Source organism: Orycteropus afer, unplaced genomic scaffold (genome assembly GCF_000298275.1).
Source record: "Orycteropus afer afer isolate SDZICR_OR568_19922 unplaced genomic scaffold, OryAfe1.0 scaffold00378, whole genome shotgun sequence".
NCBI classification, from domain to species: Eukaryota; Metazoa; Chordata; class Mammalia; order Tubulidentata; family Orycteropodidae; genus Orycteropus; species Orycteropus afer.
In genome coordinates this window covers 1,080,064-1,081,881 of record NW_006921965.1, presented here as the reverse complement: position 1 = coordinate 1,081,881, position 1,818 = coordinate 1,080,064, and the positions used below count along the sequence as shown (strand labels likewise).

At 33.4% G+C, this 1,818-nt stretch overlaps 1 protein-coding gene across 1 annotated transcript in view; it reads right to left on the bottom strand.

Moving 5' to 3' along the window:
* SPEF2 (sperm flagellar 2) overlaps positions 1-1,818 on the bottom strand; it is a 369,265-nt gene that overhangs the window by 284,780 nt on the left and 82,667 nt on the right. Inside the window, exon 8 of the mRNA XM_042782582.1 lies at positions 1,311-1,498. Coding sequence (XP_042638516.1) covers positions 1,311-1,498 — 188 coding nt within the window. The remainder of the gene's footprint in view (positions 1-1,310; positions 1,499-1,818) is intronic.

Genomic DNA, 1,818 nt, shown 5'->3' with positions numbered 1-1,818 from the left:
GACTCGACGGCACTTAACAACATAACAACAACAACATATGCACTAGATACTATGTCTTTGTTGGATGTGTGATTTGAAAATATTTTCTCTACGTCTTTACAACTTTTGCAGAGTAAGGTTTTAATTTTGATGAAGTCCAATTTATTATTTTTTCCCTTTTATGGGTTATGATTTTGGTGTCAAGTCTAAGAAACCTTTGTCTAATCCAAAAGAATTCCTATGTTTCATTCTAAAAGTTTTATAGCTGTATGTTCAATATTTAAGCCCATGATACATTTTAGCCAGAGACACCACAACCACTAGGTCTATGAATCCAGATGCCACATTTGCCTGAGAGATGCTGCTGAGGACACGCCCCACTACATCTACTTGTCCATGCGAAGCTTAGGTGAGGCAACATGAGAAAAATACTGTCCTGAATGCCAACAAAGTTTTGTATTTTTTAAAAGACCTAAAATGAAAATAGGAATCATAAAATAGGTTGTATTTTCTTTATGCTTTGCCACCAGCATATTCACATCAAATTTGAACCCCCGTTTCAGTAACTAGCAAACCTGCTGCTGCCTGTAAAACTGTTTCAATTTATCCCCTGGTCTTGGCTTCTTACTTTAAATTATATTTTCCTTTGTTATTTTAGCATATTCTTTACATTTTTTGTATTTTAAAATATTTTCTTACAAAAGTGTTGATTCCTTTTAGAAGTGGTGGGGTAGAATAAGCTTAAATGTTGAAAGTACAGCTATAAAACTTTTAGAATGAAACATAGGAATGATTAGTAAATGATTAGTAAAACAGCTTAAATAAGTCTAGTTTTCTAGGAATTTAGAAGTGATTTAAATAAATTATCTTATATGTCTTAGTAAACAATAAAGAATGCAGATACAGTTTTTAAATGGAAAAAGATATAAATATAGTCTACTTTAAACAAAGCTGGTTAGTCGGTGAATTAAGTCAATAACCATGGTCATCTGGACTTTACTTCTTAGTCTTCTTTTCCTGAAACATTTTGCCTCTCTTATCAATATTCCGTTGATTTTACAATCTTACCATTTTTCATTCTCTATCATGTTTCTAAGAAGCCCTGGTGGCACAGTGGCTCAGCGCTCAGCTACTAATTGAATGGGTGACAGTTCAAACCTACCAGCTGCTCTGTGGGGGAAATATGTGGCGATCTGCTTCCATAAAGATTTACAGCCTTGGAAACTCTATAGGACAGTTCTGCTCTGTCCTATATGGTCGCTGTGAGTTGGCACTGACTCAATGGCAATGAGTGTGTGTTGGTTTTTCCTTTTGGTTATGTTTCTACTTACTTATTTGTCAACATTCGATAGTCTGCAACCTTAGTGGACAAATCAAGTATGTGATCCAAAATTTCTGCACATAACGAATAATGCTTTTGGTAACGAGCTTGAGCTCTTTCCACAGCAATTTGTTCATGAACTGCCTTCTCTCTGAGGGCTTGTTCCTCAAAATCAATCTTGGCTTGTTTAGCCAAAGCCTAAGAAAAAGCAAAAAAATATTTTTTAAGTCACTATAATTATGCAATGATTAAAATGAAAATAATGTCATAATTTTCATAACAAAAAAAATTAAATAGAATGGAGCCTCTCTTTACACAAAATAATAATAATAATAATAATCTTGAATGAGCACTATCTCCTTAATGCATTAAGCACTGATGACAAAGGCAAAAATGGAAATATACCATCATTAGCTTATCTTAAAAGTTAAACATACGAAACAGAGTACAGTGAAAAAGGCCTAATTGGGGAAAGTCAAATGTGGACTAATGATAGATTGGATCTTTTTTTTTTTTTT